The 20392-nt window shown below is 45.0% G+C and overlaps 1 protein-coding gene across 2 annotated transcripts in view; it reads right to left on the reverse strand.

Annotated features, from left to right (window-relative positions):
* Positions 1–20392, reverse strand: part of HIF1AN (hypoxia inducible factor 1 subunit alpha inhibitor) — an 80965-nt gene that overhangs the window by 59923 nt on the left and 650 nt on the right. The window contains exons 1-8 of one of the 2 annotated variants that reach the window (XM_030334635.1): positions 16231–16454; positions 15697–15947; positions 12105–12253; positions 9524–9669; positions 8590–8696; positions 8106–8169; positions 7762–7872; positions 1371–6953 (exon numbers count right to left, since the gene is read on the reverse strand). In XM_030334635.1, coding sequence (XP_030190495.1) covers positions 6909–6953; positions 7762–7872; positions 8106–8169; positions 8590–8696; positions 9524–9669; positions 12105–12253; positions 15697–15947; positions 16231–16407 — 1050 coding nt within the window. In that variant the 5' untranslated portion in view covers positions 16408–16454 and the 3' untranslated portion in view covers positions 1371–6908. Of the gene's footprint in view, positions 1–1370; positions 6954–7761; positions 7873–8105; positions 8170–8589; positions 8697–9523; positions 9670–12104; positions 12254–15696; positions 15948–16230; positions 16464–20392 lie in introns of those variants that run through there. The other variant, XM_030334636.2, reaches the window with a different exon arrangement.

Consider the following 20392-nt stretch of genomic DNA (forward strand, 5'->3'; position numbering starts at 1 on the left):
TAGCCCAGATATAGCTTACATTTTGGGTTAAGGAGTAGAGCTGCCCTTAAGGACCAAAGAGAAGGCTAGAAGTGAAGAGGTGAATGCAAAGCGACTACAGAATGGCCTATAGTCCAGGAATGACTTGGCACAAGCTAGAGAGGGGTCTTCTTCACCCATGGGGCTGGGGACCAAGGTTAGAGGCAAGAGGTTGTGTGTGGCTACAGAGGGGGCACTACAGAGGGGCTCAGCTCATAGTGGGGAGGAAGGGAGTGGCTCAAAGTGGGAGACAAAACCTAAGAAATCAGGAGGATGTCAGTGTGGAAGAAGCTGAGAATTCCAGGCAGCCAGAATATACCTCGGGCTGACTTCTGAGTATCCAGCATCTCTTCCAAGTAGGGTGGCAGAGTGGCTCCAGAGGCCAGAATGCAGACAGATTTCTGAGAAAGAGGACGGTGGAAAGGTTACAAGGGAGCAAGTCCAATCCATCTGTACTCCAGGACAAACTTGGGCCAGCCACCAAAATGATTTCCAAAGATTTCTGTGGCTAACCAAAGGGTTTCTTCTTTTAGGGTCCATCACCTGGCTCCTTTCTAGGTGTTATTAACAGAACCCTTAAACATGGAGGAGCAGAGGGTTTGTTTGGGAACTGGGAGAGAAGCCAGAGAAGAAACTGGCTACTCCCCAACCTCTGGTTAACTTCTAGATATCGGCTTAGCCTATGTTACTTCCTGCAGGAAGCCTGCTGTGAACACCTAGCTTCTCCTTTGCACATCTGTAATGTTAACTGCCTGGTTGGTGCCCCCACTGAACTGAGAGCACACAGGCACAAACTAGCACCGGGTCTGGAACAGAAATGCTCCAGGGCACTCCACAAATGGTAGCTGTTAAGATTCTAGTCTGATATTTTTCTGGATTCTCTTCTAAAAGCCACTCTACCCCAGAGCTATCTTAATACACATATAATTTAAATACAGTGAAGGGCATGGAATAAAACTGAACCAAGGAGGTCGGACTTGACTGCCTTAGTGTCTCACAGTAGGAAACTGGCAAGAGCTTCTACAGGGGTGATGGAAACTCTTTCAGATGCCCTCACTCCTCACATAGCGTAAGGAGAGCTCATACCTGATGACTTCTCACCCTGGCCTTGGGCTGGTGTTGAGAGTGGTAAAGTCTGGCTGTCTAGACAGAAGGCATCAGGCATTTCCCTGTTTCCCTCCTTCTAGGACAGGTTTGGGTACCAAAGCCCTCTGTCTGCCTGCGACTCGATGTGGGTGTCTCCAGGGCATGTTCCTTGTTCTTTCCTATGGTTTTCTTGAGAGAGGAAAAAAAAAAAAATCACTGGAAATCTGCTCACAAATCACTGAAATAAAGTTTCTGAATAAGTCACATAATAAACGTAACCACCACCACCACCACAGCCATTTATTAAGTGCTTGCCAGGTACGTGCTAAAGCTTTACAAACATCGTTTCAGTTAATCCGACAACCCTGAGGTAGATATTTTCAACACTCCCCCTCGCCCCCCACACATATTATTGTAATTGAGGAAACTGAGGCTCAGAGAGGTAAAGTCAATCAACAAGGTCAAACCTGGCTGATAAGTGGCAAAGCTAGAAATCTGAACCAGAACCAAACACATCTGACTCCAAAATCCATGCTTTAAAACACTATGCTAGGTTGCTTCTATTGGAAGGTAAGGACACATGCCCCTTCCCAAAATACTACCGAAAACCCAGACTTCGGGTGGGGAAGAAGGCAAGGCCTAGTTTTTTTCACTTCTTTAATCAGTTTTTGTGCCTAAACACTTGGAGGAGTGGAAAGACAATCTGGGTAAGCTGACCACTGGTCCCTCACCTGCTATCCCAGCTTCCGTGGCTTGTCTCATCTAAGACCTTCGCTCCAGACACAAAACTACTCAACATGCTGTTTCCGTCCCAGCAAGCGCTGAAATGCGGAGATCAGCCAAACTTGGTGACTCAGAGCATCGCCAAAGACACCACAGACCAGGAGACATCCACAAGATGACCACAATCCCTGAACTGCTTGCTGGACCGTAAGGCACACAGATGCATTCAGATGGAAACACAAAACTCTGCTTCTTCCACCCTGGCTTGCCAGGCCTGGCCCCACTCCTGGGGATTCTCCTACCCAATCCCTCCTCATGATTCTCCGTTATCCAAGACTCTGGGTGCCCTCCCCTCACCCATCTTTGGAGGCACCACTGGCCGTAGATCCTCAGGCCTCACGGTTGCTAGTGTCTAAGGCCTCGTCCCCTAAAAACGCACCAAAAGTGCTCAGTCTCCACTAAGGACCCCAAGACCTGTGAGGATTAAACAGATGGCTGAAGACTACCAGAAGAGCCACCAGAGTTAGAAAAGCTAAACAGGCTACACAGAACAAACAAAGGAATGCTACGTGGGCAGAGTAGGCACAGAACAAACAGACTAACTGCAGGTCAGAAGAGAAGATGACTTAAACATGCTCAGGGCTGATCCCAGGGAGAGGGATCCTAGAGAAACTCTATCCCAACACTTGCAGCCATGGACGTGGCTTTTGAAGAAAGGGCAACGCCCTTTCAGGAAAAAGGCTCTTGGTGGAGACTGGACAGAGGGAGGCTGAGTAGGAGAAACTGGAGGAGCCCTGAAAAGGGAAACTGGAACATCTCTTCAATGCAGGAAGCTTGAGAGGACACCAGAGAAGTCAGCAGGGACTGGAGAACGAGCACCGAAGGTCCCAGGGAAGGACAAGAACAGGCTTGAAAGGCCAGGGCCCCTGGAACCCCATGAGCCACTTCTCAGTGCACCCCGGCATCCATCCTATTTGGGTAAAACTAGTCACTGAGGGCCATTCCCTGCAGCCCTACTAAACTCTGCATCCGATCTGGAAGGGTAGAAGCCACAGAGGTAGGGAACTTATCAAGGAAGAGAAACAGTCCTGTCTGCGAAGTTCACATTCTGAGAGGAGACAAGGAACCACCCTTTTCCCCAATCTTTGAGGGAGCTTCTAATCTAAGGAACCCACCACATACAAGTCACAAAACTGAGGAACAAATACCAACTAGTGCAAATTAATACAGTCCCTGAAGTTTGAAGACAGAGGAAGAATGAACACAGGTACCACAGAGACCTGGGAAGATCCAGGTTGGGAATCTCCACACCTTACAACTCAGCCCACTGGAGGTGATCTCATTACCTGTTCATGTATCTGGGTGGGGCCTCAGTGCCCTCCACGCAACTACTACGGCTGAACTGACTGGGAAGAATCAACATTACTCCCTGGGGAGCCCAGAGGTTTGCTCTCTACTGATCTTCCTCATCTCTCAACAATCTCTCATCTTGTCCTCACAGGGCGCACGATTCATGGCTTCATAACCGCTGGTTGTTTCATGTGGTTTCCCCTCCAACTAAGTAGAAGCTCCTACAGGATAAAAACTAGGTTTTCTCCACACCCTGTAGTGTTAGAATATAACAAATACTTGTCACAAGAAGGGTATCTGGGGTGTTGAATTAAAAAATTTTTCCACAAACAGCAAGCATGTCACAACTATTCTGTCGTTATCCTTTGCCCTATCACTTGCAATTGACACCCATCTCTCTCTCTCTGATGGCTCGTGCCTATACGTGTCCATTCCTGTATCCACCTCAGGCTGGGGACTGGGCCCACCTAGCCTGTCAAGAAATATCAGCTCAGTCGGCTTGTGGAAACAAGGAAAGGGTACGTAGCCCAAGAGTCTCTGGTGGGGGCAGAGGGAGGGCCTCCCCACACTGGGCTGGCCCACTGATAAGGATCCTTCCCCTCTCTGTCTCCTAACAGATTCAGATTAATGATCGCTCATTCCTAATTGTCAAATTTCTTTTCCTTCATCCTGTGTCTAATCACCAGTGACAGAAACCATTACGCAAATGAGAGCAGACGACTTCCCCCAACTGTTCGCGTTGGTAAAAACCTTGTAATTTAGAGCTCTGATTTGTACGGGAAGCTGGTCTCCCCCAGGCATCCTGGGCATCTGCTCAACTGATGCCCAGAACAGCCCCCCCTCCCTCCCCCGAACTCCAACCCCCCAACAAATATTTGACTTCACAAAAGAGTAGTTTCCTGTGTACCTGCTGGTATAAAAATGGGAGCCTGCAATATGGCTGACCTCCATTCAGGCCCAAAGGCCCACCTTCCCTTGGTGTGTCTGCCTCTACACTGCTGGCCAGCACAGGAGTAAGCAACAGAGCAGGTAAGTTTCCTCAGCTGCAAGTAGAATTTGAGCCCGAACAGCCCTAATCTAGGTAAGTGAGGGAAGGAGCCTAGATCTCTTCCTTGGGGGAAAGGGAAGCAGCAGAACATGAATCAATGTTCTTAGTTATTATCTAGAACTGAATCTTCAATCTCATAGGTGCAGACGTGTGCTGGGAGAAATTATGGGGCCCATTCAAGGACACACAAATAATGCACTAGGGTCTAGAACTCCATTTCCCCACAGCTCCTTCCAGCACTCTGCACTCAGAACAGGGCTTCCCAGTAGTTTTCCCAAGAGGTCTTTAGCTGGAGCCCAGAAGAGCTTTTACCCTGAGCTGTATCTCATGCATCCTCTTGGGCACTGCACAGCGGGGTGAGATCTGAGGATGGCTTGTAGTGCAGAGGAGAAGGAAAGGTAGGAGAACCAACAATTTGGTGGAAAGGGAGCAGGGGGTTTGCAGCCAAATAGCACTAGGTTTAAATCCTTACTGCCATTAATCACTGAAACTGCTCTGAACCCATCTCTTTAGCTGTGAAATGAGAATACCCACCTTGCAGGATAGTGAGGAACAAGATAAGAGCACTAGGCAGGTGTCTAACTATCAGGGTCACTATTATATTATCCATGGATCAGGACCAATCCTATAAAGGATCCTCCCCCTTGGTAGCCTTAGGTCAGACCTGTGTCAGCACAGCACCCAGAAAGGACCAGCTGAGTGGCACATGCCTCCTGCCGTACATCACCCTCATCTTTGAGGGCTGAGCCAGGAATGCAGCAGACCTGCTAAGGAGAATGAAAATAATCTTTCAAAGTTTGACTGTGGTCAAGTTTATCATCTGTCTGCCTGATTTTCTTTGCTGTGCTCCTCTTTCCCAAAAGAGATAGAGGGATGGAGATCACTGCAATCATATTTTCCAGCATTGGCTATATTTGAAAGAACTACACTTGAGAAGGTACCGTGTTTGCGCACCCACGCTGCATCAGAGAACCCCAGAATGGGGCACTACAAATAGACGCCCCTCCCCAAAATACATACACAGATGCACACACACATACACACACCCTCTCAGTCCATCAGTGCGCTGTAACTGTAAACTGAGCTTCGGGACTTAGAGCCACAGCTCAGACACTGAAAGTAAACCTTTGGCAAAAAAAAAAAAGGGGGGGGGGATAAAATCAGTTTTCCAACTCCAGCTCCTCTTTCCTTCCAGGAAGAAGGGGCATGGAGATGGGACTGGAGGTGAGAAGACACAGGGCCACCACACTGCCCAATTCCCGGGGCCCCAGTTCCACTGAGTCATGTGACTGATGGCCCTTCAAGTGGTGCAATGCCCAGCTATAAGCTGCGGCCCTGACACGGGTTCCCACAAGTAACAATGAACAGGAAAAAAAAAAAAAAAATTCCACTTCTGTGCTCCATTGGTTGCCCTGACTTTCAAGAGTGTTTGTGGAACATTACAGTGGGGTCTGGCAGAGGCGCTGGCTTTAAGAGGCAAGGCTACATTTTTGTCCTTGCCCTGAGGTGGATGACAGTGGCAAGTTAGCTGCCTAAGCTTGACCCCATTTCATCTACTCAGCAGGAAGGACTGCAGAAGAGGACGTGGCCTGGGGAGTGAGGGTCACAGGGCCTGGAGGCTCTAGCCAGTCAGCCTCAGGCAGTTTGCAGTGAGACCTGAAGAGTGTCCAATGGCTAAAACTAAGTGTAAAAGCTTTAGGCTAGGTCAGGCGGTACTTCCCTGGGGCTCACACTGTCTGTCCCACTGGACAAGGTTAAGCAGTGGAGAAACCTGGTAAGCAGAGAGGCAGGCCAGTGTGGACACACACACGCATGCACACACACACCACACACACATCCACAGAGGCTTATACCCCTAGAACCTAGAGAAGCCACTACAGGAGGACTCCCTTGGTACTCAGCACAGGGAGCCAAGAGCTGGTGCTGAAAGAGAGAAGCTGTATGTGTCTGCAATTTGGAACTTATACATAATCCTTGGTTCTCGTATCCCAAGGCTGTTTTCTATGTATGGCTTGAGCTTAAAGGTCCGAGTCAGAACCTTGTCTAATTCTCTCACAGGAAGCCTACCTAGGCTCATAGAGGCAAACCTCCCTCTCACTTTCCCCACGAAGAGTCCCGGTGGCCATTCCCACCCAGCCTAGAGCCTGACTCTGCGAAAACTGGAAGGAGGCAGACTGACCTGATGGTCAGGAGAGCTCTGGCCCTGCAGCCCAGGTGTGGTGGGCGTCCAAGACCATCTCCTCTCTCTCAGGCTGAGGCACTGAGGTTGCAGGAGACAGGGCTGAGAGCCAGCAGCGCCATCCTGACCCAGGAGAAAGCAAGAAACAGATACATACATGCGTGTGCATGCACACACACGCACACACATCCTGAGGGTGACAGACTGACACACACAGATGTGATGACAACCAGAAGCTGGGACTCCACACACTGAATGCAGGACCTTAGGGGGCAGAGAGGGAAGATGCTGGGGCACAGAGGCAAGGGCAAGAAGTCCCTCCAAATGGGAGTGGAGTGCCAACCACCCTGCCTTGCCCCAAACACCTGCCTCCAGGGCCATGGCAAGAGTCCAGTCCATTAAGTGCAGCGTGCAATACTAGCGCCTGGAGTCTCCTGTCCTCATCAATGAAGCGGTGTGGACGGGCTAGCAGTCACCTGGCAGGAGGCCTCGACTCCTGGCAGGCTAGTTGTATCGACCCTTGATCATTGTGTTCAACAAGGGCCCCACCTGTGAAGAGACATGAGGAGCCAGTCAGAACTGCCTGTCCCCTGGCCCTGGAACCAGACGTGGTGTGTCTGGAGGCATTCGATGTCCAGCCAAGGGCAGGGACAAGGCTTTCAATCTTTAAAACCCTCTAACCTACTCTCTTCCTGGAAAATATTCCAGGACATGGTCCCCTCCTCTGGGTCCATCTTGTAATACTTTCCCTCTCACAATACCTTATAAGCAGCACCAAACTGACAGGTCAGAGGAGCCACCCAAGAGTGCCTGCATGTTTCTTAAATGTGATTTAAGAAGGCTAAATGCCTCTGTATCCTGAAACGGTCACCTGCAATTGGGGCTGGTGCCACCTCCCAATCCCACAGGTCCTCTGCATGCTGAGGCTATCCACAGGAAGAAGGCAAGAGCATTACAAATACCTCCCCTGGGTACCCAATGGGCCACTGGCACACCTGTGTGGGAAGCAGGTCTCAACATTACCTAGAGCAGCCTTGGCACAGCTGGGAGAATGTGAGGAGATGCTTTACTGCTCACTTTCCGTTCCAGAAGAATCCCCTCAGGGGTCCCCAGCTGGCACACAAGCCCCACGGGGAACATTACCACTAGCATGGAACAGATTATAATTGATCCACCAGTCAAGCCCAGCTCTCACCAGAAAACAAAGATTTTCTGAACATACCCATAACCTCTATGAAGAGAAAGGACACCACACACTGAAACAGAGGAGCTATGGAGAACGTGACACCAATCCTGACTTTTCTTGGTCACTCTGCCCACTGGGCCACAGGAGTGCCACCTTGGGGCAGCCACATACCTCTTGTGGGTTCCCCAAGGCCTCTCCAAGCATCTTCTCAATGTTTCTCATTATGGCCACTTTCTGATGGGCTTTGAGAGGATATTCAATTCTCTTAGGGGTGGGGGCCCCCTGCAAAGGAAGCAGCAGCTCAGGAAATGCCTTTAGCAGCAGGCTTCAGTGTAACCCACCGTTCTAGAAGCTTCTTCCCTTTTAAGAAGCCCAGTTCAATCCCATCCCTCTTCATCTCCCCAAAGACCTGGGAGTCACTTGCAGAGATAGCGAACCTCCCCACCCTGCCCCCAAATCATTTATTACACCTACCTCACCCCAATCCCATCTAGGGGGAAAAAACCCATATTCACCTTATACCAGAAGTTCACAGTGATGGTAATCCCCCCATTTAGTAATGACTCTATGTGATGCCACCTGCAAGAAAATAAACATGCTCCTATTTGCCACCAATATTCTTTAGAGAGAGGAATGGAAAAAAGTGGTAAATTCCAGCTAGGGCAAATAACAAGGACGTTATCGTTACACTTATTCTGTGAAACACACCCGGGACCAGAGGCAGTGGTGTTCAGTCTCCAAATACAAAAGAGCCAAGAACAGTGTCTCCAGCCTCAAGCCTCTGGGATCTCTTTTGACCTGAGGAATTGTCATCTTGTCCTAGAGACAGGGAGGGTTGTCATTTCCTCCATGTTCAGTACGCTCACATCTGGATATGCCAACCTTCCTGTAGATCAAAGAAGACCAATCCTGCCACAACTCAGAAGGGACAAGATACAGTTTTCCAGGGAATGGGAAAGAAAGCTCCCAAGAAGCCCCCAGTCCTAGCCCCCTCCTCACCAGTACATTGGGATGTAAAGAACATCACCAGGGCCAACCACTGTTTCATAACCAACCACGTTCTGGAAATTGGGGAACCTCTCGTAGTCAGGATTGTCAAAGTCCACCTGAGAGGTTCAAGAGAAAGAAAAAAAAAAAAATCAGTCAATCACCAAATCTTTATTATTAACTATGATGTACTAGTTTGGTAGTCAAAAAAAAAAAAAAAAAAAAGATGGCTTTAAGAAAAAAAGATGTGTTTAGAATTCATACCTGACGGAAGATATCATACAAACATTAAACACATTCTCTCTCTCTCTCTCAAAAAACAATGTTATGACAGGCCATGCTCAAAGATTAAGTAATAAAGAATCCTGGGCCTCAGTGCTCCTGAGATCAGAAGCCAATCACCACAGTTTGCAAGTCAGAAAACCTACTCATGGCCTGCCAATATGAGGAATTAAGGATGCATCCTTCAACCAGACCTTCTGAAACTTTCTCCCACACACACGTTCTAGCCAGCAAAAACTCCTACATTAAGTAGCTAGGCAGTTTTCTCAAGAAAGGAGAGGACCTCTCTGGCTGGCCATAAAATCAACCATATACTTCTTTTAGATGCAGGAAAGACAGTAAGTGATATATCTCAATTCTATTCACCCTTCTCCTTATCAAAAAGAACAAGCATCCACGACAACAGAAAACAATTATTAAACCCAGTGGAGACATACACATTCAAACAGGGTAACCAGAGTCCACAGCATCAGTGATGGAGTTTGCCCTCCAGAATTGCAACAGGACTGTTTATCCTTATATACATTTGGGATCACCACCGGGGCCTGGATGATGTGAACTATACTGTAAAATTATCCTGAGTTTATCCACGGGGAAGGGGAAAAACATGCCAACCTTGTATCCCAAAGGAGTCCTATACCCTCCTCAGACCACACAAGCTCACCTGGCTCTGTCTGTCACATGGGTGATGAACAGGATATGGGTACAGGCATTCAAACTGATCCGGAGGGAATAAAATGCATCGCTTGTAGCCTTTTATCTGGGCAAAGAAGTTCTGCTGCTCATCATAGTGAGCAGGTGTCACATTTCCTGTGGGAGGAAAGACAGGTCTTATTCAGAGCATTGGCTCTACTGCATAGGCTGAAACACAAGGCCCAATGCTGGAGAAACCCAGTCTGCCCTCTCAGCTAAGGGTTCCCAATCAAAATTTCAAGCAGAATCAGGGAGACTGCAATTACAACTCTCAGCAAATTAGGTGTTGCACTTTCAGTGGGTAGTAAGTTGTTTAGAAACCATCACTGGCTAAGAGTTCACCATAAACTGGAGCAAAGCAAACTTTCATAAATAATGCTTCTGTCCTTACTAGAAGCAGCAGCGCATCAAGATAATACTCACAAGTCTGGCAAAGTAATATACTGTGCATACTAGTACCTTTCTTGACTATGGTAAGAATTCAAGAGTAGCAACCTAAGAGTTAGAAACAACCGAAATGACTGGCATCAACAACACACACATGACTTCTTTGATGGGATTAACCGGTCATTCCAAGTTGTATGAGTATGTATTTGCCTGAAGTAGCTCTTCTGGAGCGCAAAGATTCTCAATCTTTGCTCCCACTTCAACACATCTACGGGATGCAACACTTCTTAGAGCTAACAGTGGGGCTGTTAATTCTCATAAAGGAATCAGGAGAGTATATCGGATTCCTGAAGAGTGTTGTATAATTTTTATAAGGCTAATAACTTTATTTTATTTTATTTTTTATACTTACTTTGGAGAAACAGAGTGAGACAAAGTGTGAGCAGGGGAGGGACAGAGAGGAGAAACAGAGAGGAGACACAGAATCTGAAACAGGCTCCAGGCTCTGAGCAAGCAGTCAGCACAGAGCCTGCTGCGGGGTTCGAACCCACAAACTGTGAGATCATGACCTGAGCCGAAGTCAGACGCTCAACCGACTGAGCCACCCAGGCGCCCCTAAGGCTAATAATTTTAAATGCCAACTTGTGGCACTGGGTGGCTCAGTTGGTTGAGTGTCCAACTTCAGCTCAGGTCACAATCTCACATTTTTTGGGTTTGAGCCCCACATCGGGCTCTGCGCTGACAGCTCAGAGCCTGGAGCCTGTTTCAGATTCTGTGTCTCCCTCTCTCTCTGTTCCTCCCTCACTTGTGCGCGCACGCTTTCTCTCTCTCTCTCTCTCTCTCCCAAAAAATAAAAATAAAAAATAATAAAATAAAATAAAATAAAATAAAATAAAATAAAATGCCACCTTGAATTACTTCTGCCTTAGTGTATACATGCTCCATCTATTCTTTTGTAACTGGGACCTCATCTGTTGTTTATTCTTTGCACAATCCTTGGGAGCTGAGGGGTCCTCTGCAGAGCATGAAGGTTAGAAAACACTCCCCAGGTCAGCCTGGGTGGGCCAAGACAGTCGCCCTCTGACATGCTGAGAGTTCATGTGCATTGTCAAAGATTTGTTCTCTCATCTCTACCTGAGGGATCCGCTTCTGTGCACTCTACCAAAGGACAAGAAGGCAGCAGCAAAACTCCTAGTTAAGTAAACTACAACTGGCTCCTGCCAGGTCAGTCAAGAGTTGCTTTCAAAGGGGCAGGTTAAGGATACAATCCATAAGCTGCAATGCTAGAAATCTTTATTAATACTGGCAGCAAAAAATCCAAAACTGAAGAAAGGACAATCAAAGGAGGAGAAGAGACTTCAGAGCCCAGTGGTGAAGGACAACAAATAATTACTTCCTTGTTCAATACAAATTATTCACCATTTACTAAATACCTACTATGGGCCTGGCCTTCAGCTAGTGCCAGAAATAAAAATAAGAATGAGACAATGACCCCAGCCAGTAAGCAGCTCTCCTTCTTCTGACTGGAGTTCAAAGGCTTCTCCTTTTATTCAAATTAGTAAGAAAATAAAAGAACATATTCACATATTTGCTTGTGTATGCATAAAATCAGCTAGCAGGATACACAAGCAACTAATAACATTAGTTATTCCAGATGTCTCCAGGGAGCAACACAAGAGGATGGGAAACAGGAGTGGAATAGAAATTTATCATTACACACCTGTTTATACCTTTTGAATTTAATTCCATAAATACATTAACATTCAAAAGATAAGGTTCAATTTATATTGAAAAAATAAGCTTGCCTCTTCTACTGGGATAAAAATCTTCTGAATATAGACAGATCAAATAGAGAACAGCAACCTTTTCAAGAAGATCCCTAATATCTGAATGTACACACTCGTGAAGCAACTGAGGAAGGGAAAAGAACTCATTTTCTTTTTCCAGTGCATGAAACAAGCTTACTTGCTTAACATACATCATCTCATTGAATCTTTAGAGTTATTTATAAAATATTATCATGTTCCTTTTACAGGTAAGAAGGCTGAAGTTTAAGAAAGTTAAGTGACTCGTTCAAAGTCATAAAGCAAATGACTGGTGAAGACAGGCCTTGAAATCAGGTTTGTACGACTCTAAGCTATGCTGCTTTCTGAAAGATTTCTTACCTTCCATGCCAATGAGCAGCAGGTTGGATGTCAGCTGTCCCCAGCCACGCTTTCCCTGTTGTTTATTAATCCAGTTCCAGTTAAAACCCAAGAAGTCCATGACAATCTTCCTGCCCACGGTGTCATTGAGCGTTTGCTGCAGATACAACCTATGTTCCCCGAGAAGAAGATCCCATTAGTGCACGTACACAGTCCCTTGGCATGGCCTCTCCACACCTGGAAATCCAAATCCACACCTGCACCTCCCACAGAACAGCTGCAGTCATGCAAATCTTAACCAAAACAGATTCTCTGAAAACTAAATCCTTGCCTATCCTTCTCTGAGCTCTGTTCAACACCAAACTTATATTTCAAAGAAGTGATTCTTTTTTTTAAAATAAGCTCTATGCCCAATGTGAGGCTTGAATTCACAAGAGTTGCGTGCTCTACCAACTGAGCCAGCCAGGAGCCCTTAAGAAGTGATTCTCAACCCTTGGTGGGTCACAGCATAAATCTAAGAATCTAAGGAAGGTTTCCACAAAAATGCACATACACACAGAATTGCATAGATTCCTCAAAGCCTACTCATAGAGTCTAGAATGATTAATCAGCCTTGTTCCACAGACTCTCTGGGCCTGAGACATCCTCTTTGGCCCTGGATGGCCATTATGGTAAATCGTATTACTGTTCACCAAGAGCTAGTTTCCTCCCCGTGGGAGAGTTAATTCTTCTGTACCCCTCTTGAAGCCAAGCTTGCTTATTTAACTTACTCTGACCAACTAAATGTCCGCAAAAATGACTTGTGTTGCTTCCAAACTGTAATCTGAAGAACGAGCATACACTACCACCACATCCCTTTCTCTCTGCTCAACAACTACAAGGTTTCAGATAGTAGCTGCTGGGGCAATCTGGGTCCCAAACTGAAAAAAAAAGACGTAAGAGCAGAACCTCGACATAAAGTGTGGATGGAAATGCAGCATGACTATTGTTGTTATAAAGCTAAATAAACCTTTGCTGTTTCAAGTCATTGACTCTGGCTTGAACCCTAGTTTATCTTAACTAACTGAGCCACCTCTCTGTAGTAGCCTTCTACAGCTGAAGGCCTCATCAGGTTTCTACAGACCCAGGGCTCCTAATACACTGTGGAAGATCAGAAGTTACTTAAGGGATACGAAGACCCAGACACACTTGATCAAGCCCCACAAGAAATATTAATAAAGGGGCAAACATGAAGACAAAATGCAAAAGCCCCATCCTAGTCCTGAGACCACTACTTCAAAAGGCACATTGGGTGCCTGGGTGGCTCAGTGGATTAAGCGTCCAACTCGGTTTTGGCTCAGGACATGAGCTACATGTTGGGCTCTGTGCTGCTTAGGATTCTCACTCCTCCTCTCTCACTGCCCCTCCCCCCGCCACTCTCTGTCTCTGTCTCTCAAAATAAATAAATTAACTTAAAAAAAAAAAAAAAAGGCTCAAAGGTTTCTCAGTGCCTAGAACCAGGATGTTTAAGACAATATTAACTAGAAATCTTGACAAGTTGTAAACACTAGCGTTCTTTTGGGGGACAAGGAACCCTCAAGACTCGAATGTAACCTTCAGACTCTCTCCAGAGATTATAAAATATATATTCATATAGAAATTTTGCCAAGTAACTTTGAAAGAGGCAGAACACTCACCAAATGTGAATCCAAGCAATTCCTATTATAGCTGAACAGTAAATGGTCAAAAGAGCTCAAAGAGGAATCTCAGAATTCCTAGAACCTTAACAACCCGTACAATTACACAATGGAGTTGATTGGTGATAAAGTCAGCTGGTATGGCAGAACTTGCACAAAGAAAGAAATTTTCCTTGAATCACCCATAAAGTACAGACTACACTCATAGCTTATACTTAGGCAAACTGCTTCCCCTAAGGGAAGTAAGAAACTTAAAGTGTCTAATTTTAAAAATTTGAATTAGGGGCACCTAGGTGGCTCAGTCGGTTATAAGCACCTGACTCTTGGTTTCGGCTCAGGTCACGATCTCACGGTTCCTCCGTATGAGCCCCGCGCTGGGCTCTGCACTGAGAGCAAGGAGCCTGCTTGGGATTCTCACTCTCTCTCTGCCCCTCCCCAGCATGTGTGCACATGTGTCTAATTTCAAGCTCCTTCCAGTACAAATGTTCATTTAGTGGAATTACACTCCAGCACCACTTAAACGCCCTCTCTCCAAACGTTGGGGTATGTGTGGATGTATGCACACACATGTACATGCTATGTTAAATCTGAAGAAACTAATGTACAAGATGATTCAGGTACAGCAGCCTTTGTAAGACATAAAGAACAGATCAATCATGGTTGAGATCTTGGAAACTCTTTTTGGTTAAAGTTCTATCATTAAGATAACTGCAAAGTATCAGGAAGCCAAAAAAAAAAAAAAAAAAAGATATTTTGAATCCATTCACTCAGCCATATGCTGCTAACAGAGAGTCAGGAAAAGAATTGAGGCAGGAGACTAAAGAGAAACCCAGAGCTGGATACCAAGTGTGCGACAGAGATGATCATTCACCATGACATACTCAGTGACAACAATTCCTAGAAACAATGTTATAGCATGGAACTGAATTCTGTCTGGGACCTACCTCAGAGACTGTCTTCGTTTCGCATATTAGAATAAGAGGAGAAAGAGTCACTTCTGTGTGTGTCTTGTGTTTGCTATCTCTAGTACAATATGAAAATCTGTATCAACCCCTCCCCCATTGAATCTGATCTTCCCTAATCTAGTGGATCCTGGTATCCTTCACCCCAGAATCATGAAAATCTATAAAACGTTCCAGTTTCAACAGTCCCCAGCCAGCCCAATATTTTAGGACACAGAATACAAACTGGCAATCTCAGGGCTAAATCCAATTGAGTTGTTTTTGCTTGTCCCAACCTCCCTCCCCCCACCTGCAGCATTTTTAATAATTTGAATTAGGGGCACCTAGGTGGCTCAGTCAGTTATAAGCACCTGACTCTTGGTTTTGGCTCAGGTCATGATCTCACGGTTCCTGCATTTGAGCCCCGTGCTGGGCTCTGCACTGACAGCACGGAGCCTGCTTGGGATTCTCTCACTCTCTCTGGCCACCCCCAGCATGTGTGCACACACGCTCTTTCTTTCTCTCCAAAAATAAACTTAATAAAAAAAATTTAACATAAAAACATATACAAAAAACAAAAATGTGAATTAGTTGCCCACATTTAAAAGTCAAAAAAAAAACAAACATTTAAGTAAAAATCTTGATTTCTGGCTTTTCTTGAAAAATGAGAGTATCTGGCAAACCCTGAAACTGCACTCCCAAATAGAAACAAGAGTCAAGTAATGACTTCTCACTATGAACAGGGCATATGGATTCAACTTCACTGTAGTTTTCATCTAAACAATTTCACTCGCTTTGTTCACCTATCTGACCCTTCCAGGCAACTCTCCCACTTGTAAAGACGACGAAGAACTTCAGAGTTCCAATTCAAATCTAATAAATTCTCTCATCTCTCAAGCTAGAGAACTCGTCCAACTCCTCTATATGCTCAAGCAGCTACAAGAAAGGAAAATGGATGCCCCAGATTCAGTGGGAAATCATGATCTGGGAACTTACCTCTCTTCCCCTCCTTGCTGCTGTATATCCTGCAGTTTCTCAACAAACTCATGAAATTTCATTTCCTCCCTGTTGGACTTGGGCTTAAAGTTCTGGAAATTAGCCATCTTCTTCTCATCGTAGTACAAAAACTTGTGGGTGCTGGCACTGTACACAGAGAAGTCTCCGTTGCCAATGTTCTCCTGCAGATATTCAAGGTCCCATTTCAGAGCAGGATACACAAGATTTGTGTCTGTCAGCACCACAGGCTCCTAAGTGGAAAAACCAAGTGAAAAAAAAACAAATGAAGTCATCCCAAGAATTTGGTGCATTGTTGTCTCATGACTCCAAAAACTTTCCCACTTCAAAATAATTTCTACTGTGAACAAGCGCGAACCCCTTAAGGCCCATATCTCCTCGCCTCCCTCTCCATCTTCCCTTAGGTCCTAGGCGACAGCCCAGCCAGTCCCCCACATCCATCACCATTCACCTTTGACCTCTCTTCTCAACCTGGTCCCTTCCCCCTCCCCCTTCGGGCGGGGCCCCGCCCCCTACCTCATTCTCGATAAGTTCCTCCGCCCGGGGGTCGCTCTGACTCAGACGCGGGATGGGCCGGGTCGGGAAGCTATAATTGCGCAGTTGGGACTCATCCCAGGCTGGGCCGGGGGCTTCAGCTTCTTCCCGGGGTTCTCCAGAGCCCGAGGCCACGGCCTCCGCTGCTGTCGCCGCCATCTCCTTCGCTACAGACTGCCCCACCGGAACCGGAAGCTCCGCCTATTCCGGATAAACTACAACGGAAACCATAGAGATGACTTCGAGAGAGAGCGGTCCGGAGACACAAAGGAAGCGGAACCGGGGCCTGGGGAGAGCTCCTCCTAATGGTGACCTACAGCTCTACACACTAAGCTCCGCCCCTGAAGGCTTGGGGCCCAGAGGTTAGACCTACTGAATAGGGGTGACCACCTGGTTACTCAATCCACAAAATATTATTTCTTCTTCAGTGTGCCCAAGTCTACACAAGAAGCAGAGAAGGAGGCCAATTTAATGGGGCTTTGAACTTTACAGTCATGGATGGAGAGAGAAGCCAACCCTTGACCTAAGAAAGTCAGAAGGGAAAGGCAGATTGATAGATGTTGGGCAAAGTTTGCTCTGAAGGCCTAAACGAAAGATATATGGCAAGTGGAGAGACAGCCCAAGCAGGGGAGGGGCAGAGAGGAAGGGGAACAGAGGATCTGAAGCGGGCTCTGTGCTGACAGCAAAGAGCCTCATGCAGGGCTCGAACTCATGAACCATGAGATCATGACCTGAGCCAAAACCAAGAGTTGGACGCTTAACTGACTGAGCCACCCAGGCGCCCATTTATTTATTTTTAAGAGAGAAAAAGAGAGAACAGGGGAGAGGCAGAGAGAGAGGTAGAGAGAGAATCCCAAGCAGGTTCTGCACTTACAATGTGGAGCCTGACGTGGGGCTCAGTCTCACAATAGTGATATCATGACCTGAGCTAAAATCGAGTTGAACGCTTAACTAGCTGAGCCACCCAGGTGCCCCACTGAAAGATGTTTCTGCCACGGAACCAAGATTATTACTAATGGCCAACCATGAGCGTCTCACATTTTCCAACAATTTGTATTGGTTATAAAAGGCCTTCTCAATGACTTCTATTGCTTATTTAGACAGTTTTTACGGCCAATTCTGGGAGGCCAAATTCTAAGATGGATCCAAAGATTTCTATCCCATCGTGTACGTGCCCTATAAGTTTTATAAGAGAAGATCTTATGAATATGGTAGGGTATCATTCCTTCAATGAGGTTATGTTATATAGCAAAAATGTAATTAAGGTTCCTAATCAGTTCGCTGTGAGTTCATCAAAAGGGAGACTGACCCTGGGTGGGCCTGACTCAATAACTCTAACTCTTCCAATCTGGGTCTAGAGGGCAGTGACAGAAGCTGGAAAGATTTGAAGCCAAAGAAGTTCTCTCCTGTTGGATTTGAAGGAGTAAACTCCTTGTGGCAGAGAATGGCAGGTAGGCTCTAGAAGCTGAAAAAGTCTCCTGGTTGACAGCCAGCAAGACAGCAGGGACCTTAGTCCTGCAACTGTAAGGAACTGAATTCTGCCAACAACCACTGAGCTTGGAAAAAAACACAGAGCTTCAGATGAGGACAACAGCCCCCACAAATACCTTAAGTTCAACTTGGTGAGACCCTGAGCTGAGACCCAGCTAAACTGTGTCTGGACTTCTGACTCAGAAAATGTGACATAATTAATTGGTGTTGTTTAGGGCTGCTACTAAGTTTATGGTAATTTGTTATGCAGCAATAAAAAACTAATACACTAGCTTAACTATGTAATTATGCTGCATAGTAACTATGCTACACCAAACTGATAATGGGGTTACCTCTGTGGAGGGTTTGGGGTTGTGGGTGCCAACCAAGACCCTAGTTTTATCTGCATATTTGTATTTTTACAAGAGTATATTGAATATGTAAACTTGGGAATTAAAAATAAATTAGAATAAGAAGATTCAAATTACTAAAATCAAGAATGAAAGAAGGGTCATTACTACTGACTTCACAAAAATTAAAAGGAGTGCAAGGGAATACTATATACAATTGTATGCCAAAAAATTAGATAACCTACATGAAATAGACAAATTCATAGAAAGGCACATACTATCATAACTGATTTAAGAAGAAATAGAAAATCTGAATAGACTTACAACAAGTAAAGAGATTAAAATAGGAATAAAAAATATTCCACAAAGAAAAGCCCAGGACTAAATGGATTCACTGATAAATCCTTTCCAGTTCTGTGTCTCCCTCTCTCTCTGCCCCTCGCCCGTTCATGCTCTGTCTCTCTCTGTCCCAAAAATAAATAAACGTTGAAAAAAAACTCTTCCAAAAAATAGGGGAACACTCCCCAACTATGAGGAAAGTATCCTGATACCTAAATGAGGCAAAGATATCACAAGAAGAAAGAACTATAGACCAATATCCCTTATGAATATAGATGCAAAAATCCCCAACAAAACACTAGGAAGCCAAATCCAGCATTATATCAAAAAGGATTAAATACCATGAACAAGTAGGATTTATTCCAGGGATGCAATGTTGGTTCAACATCTGAAAATTAACCGTATTAATAGAAGAAAAAAAATCACATGATCATCTCAATAGACAGAGAAAGCTTTTGACAAATTCCAACACCTTCCAGGATAAAAAAAAAAAAAAAAAGGTCTGAAAGGACACCATCAAGAAAGTAGAAAGACAATGCATAGAATGGGAGAAAATATTTACAAATCATATAGCTGATAAGTGACTTGTCTCTAGAATTCGTAGAGAATTCTTACAACTTAGCAATAAAAAGTCAACCCAATTAAGAAATGGGTGAAAGACTTGAATAGACACTTCTCCAAAGATATACTATGGCCAATAAGCACATGAAAAGGTGCTCAATATCTGTAGTCATCAGGGGAATGCAAATCAAAAACCACAATGAAATACCATTCCTGGCCACTAGAATGGCTATAATAAAAAAGACAGTAACAAATGTTGGTGAGAATGTGGAAAAATTGGAACCCTTACATGCTGCTAGTGGGAATGTAAAGTGGTACAGCTTCTTTGAAAAAGAGTTTTGCAGTTCTGCAGAAAGCTAAACAGAGTTATCCTATGATCCAGAAATTCTTTTTTTTTTTTTTAAATCCAGCCATTCTACTGCTAGGTATATAGCAAAGAGAATTGAAAACATACATCCACACAAAAACTTGTACAGGAATGTTCACAGCAGCATAATTCACAATAATCTCAAAGTGAAAATAACCCCAATGTTTATCAACTGACCACTGTATAAACAAAAGGTTGTGTATCCATATGTTATTTGGCCATAAAAAGGAATGGAGAACTGACACATGCTACAACATGGACAAACCTTGAAAACATTACGCTATGTGAAGTAAGTCAGACACAAAAGGTTACATATTGCATGATACCATTTATATGAAATGTACAGAATAGGCAAATCCATCCAGACAGACAGCAGACTAGTGTTGCCAGAGGGTGGGGGAATACACTATCAGGGACAGGGTTTCTCTTGGGGGTAATGAAAATGATTTAGAATTAGTGCTGATGATTGCTCAACTTTGTAAATATACCAAAAATCACTTTATTGTTACACTTTAAAACAATTTTTTTAACATTCATTTATTATTGAGAGACAGAGTGTGAGCAGGGGAGGGGCAGAGAGAGAGGGAGACACATAATCTGAAGCAGGCTCCAGGCTCTGAGCTGTCAGCACAGAGCCCGACGCAGGGTGTCATGAGATTATGACCTGAGCCAAAGTCAGACGCTTAACCGACTGAGCCAGCCAGGCGCCCCTATTGTACACTTCAAAGGGATGACTTTTATGTTATATGAATTATATCATGATAAAAATAATTAAATAAATCAGAACAGCTCTGTTTCTGGACCCAATTAGATCAGGGCTTGCTTTGAATGAATGCAGGAATTGTACAATTATTTTGAACATCAACTAGAGATGCTCATTTACAAGAGGGCAAGTTGCTATGAAGTAGTCCTCCCCCAATTTTATATGTCAAATAGTTCATATAATTTTTATTGCTGTAATATATATTTGAGAATGTCTATAATAATAGATTCTGCTCCAAAACAGTGATCATACCAGAACTTGCTGGAGATATGTGCACATTTATATTGCGTAAAT

The sequence above is a fragment of the Lynx canadensis genome, chromosome D2 (assembly GCF_007474595.2).
Source record: "Lynx canadensis isolate LIC74 chromosome D2, mLynCan4.pri.v2, whole genome shotgun sequence".
Classification (NCBI taxonomy): domain Eukaryota; kingdom Metazoa; phylum Chordata; class Mammalia; order Carnivora; family Felidae; genus Lynx; species Lynx canadensis.